The 1,502-nt window shown below is 37.0% G+C and overlaps 1 protein-coding gene across 1 annotated transcript; it reads left to right on the top strand.

The window, feature by feature from the left end:
• Positions 1-259: 259 nt before the first annotated feature.
• On the top strand, positions 260-1,009 carry LOC149247790 (receptor-like serine/threonine-protein kinase At1g78530). The gene is made up of 2 exons (XM_089445655.1): positions 260-500; positions 612-1,009. Exons 1-2 carry the CDS (start codon positions 260-262, stop codon positions 1,007-1,009), a joined length of 639 nt encoding a protein of 212 aa, XP_089301781.1.
• The last annotated feature ends 493 nt before the right edge of the window (positions 1,010-1,502 follow it).

The raw sequence follows: 1,502 nt of genomic DNA, 5'->3' as shown, positions 1-1,502 counted from the left end.
GATGATTCCAGGACAAGACAGAATCCTTGCTGCCAAATGCTTAAAACTATCAAATCATCATCACGATAATATTCTATATTGCAGTCTAAGGCATGAGAACGAATCATTGAAATACGCCCATCACATAAACATTCTGCGTCATCGGGACTTGATAACAGAGCATGATGGAACAAATGAGGTAATAGTTCTTTTGTGTCACTACATGGTCAATGGATCATTGTGGGAATATCTGGGCAGAGCATTGAAACGTCCTAATTAAATGCTGGACTGGAGGAGTTGGTATAACATTGCAGTGGGCGTGGCAGAGGGACTCAAATATCTACACCACAACTGTGAACCTCCAATAATTCACTGCGACATAAAGTCTACCAACATATTGCTGGATGATGAATATGTAGCACAAATCGCAAACTTTGGACTTGCTAGGCTAGTGAAGAATTCATCAATAGATTCTGAATCAAGTTCTCTTCTTGAAGGGACTCATGGCTACATTGCTCCCGGTACTAAATCTCCATGTGTTTTCTCTTTGATCGTCACGCATTTTTTTTTGAAATGTAATCGTAGGGATCATCATATTCTATGTCATGCTAATACATTGATGTTATGTGCAGAATGTGGGTATGAAGTGAAGGCTTCGACGAAGCGGGACGTGTATAGCTACGTCGCGGTGTTATTAGAAATGGTAAGCGGAAAACCTCTGGTGGTAGAAGAGGACGATCAGGAATTTGTACATCTAACTGCATGGGCTGCGAAGAATGCCAAGGAAGGAAGAATGGATGAAATAATTGATAAGGATTTGAGAAGGAGTAGTGATTACAATAACAACATGAAGGATGAAATATTGAAGATAATTGAGATTGCCACATGTTGCACTCGATCAACTCCCAATCTCAGGCCGTCCATAAACATAGTTCTTGACATGTTTAATCGTCGACGGACTGACTCTTCCTCATTATTTCTCCACTCAGAAAGCACGGTGTTAGATTTAAAATATTCACATTCACAGTAATTGTAGTGTGTCGTAACCTATTATACACCAAAGCTTTTGTTTCATCTGGTCTAACCCAACAGAATTGTACGAGCACGCACTGTTAGAAATAGTAGTTACATGTTATGTATAAACATCCTAGGCTAGTGATGCGTAATGATTTAATGTTCTAGTCAAGTCAAGGGGTTTTGAGTTTGTATCAAATAGTTAGTCCTAGAAAAGTCAAAAGTCAAGGGGTGTTGATTTTGTATCAAATAGTTAGTCTTATTTGCATAAATTTATATTTAGTAAGTTTGGTAGTTATATTATTGTAATGAAAAGTATGAAGATATTGCTAGCACAATTTTATATTTAGTAAGCTTGTTATTTATATTATTGTAATGAAAAGTATGAAGATATTGCTAGCACTTCAAAGGATGTATGTGATTGAATCAATAGAATATTGACTAGTTTGAGTCTGCATTAGTTTGTAATTTTGTGGCGGCTGGCCCGATGTGTTAGTTATAATAAATTT

Source organism: Pinus tabuliformis, chromosome 7, assembly GCF_031772625.1.
Source record: "Pinus tabuliformis cultivar Carrire ecotype Pingquan chromosome 7, CPIR1, whole genome shotgun sequence".
Lineage (NCBI taxonomy): Eukaryota > Viridiplantae > Streptophyta > Pinopsida > Pinales > Pinaceae > Pinus > Pinus tabuliformis.
Note: the sequence above shows the minus strand (reverse complement) of the source record. Positions and strands in the feature narration are given on the sequence as shown.

Bases quoted from the DNA above. Each gene is read 5' to 3' on its own strand.
- LOC149247790 (XM_089445655.1), top strand. From the start codon at position 260: ATGCTGGACTGGAGGAGTTGGTATAACATTGCAGTGGGCGTGGCAGAG. The intron at 501-611 runs GTACTAAATCTC...TGTTATGTGCAG, and splicing joins TCATGGCTACATTGCTCCCG to AATGTGGGTATGAAGTGAAG.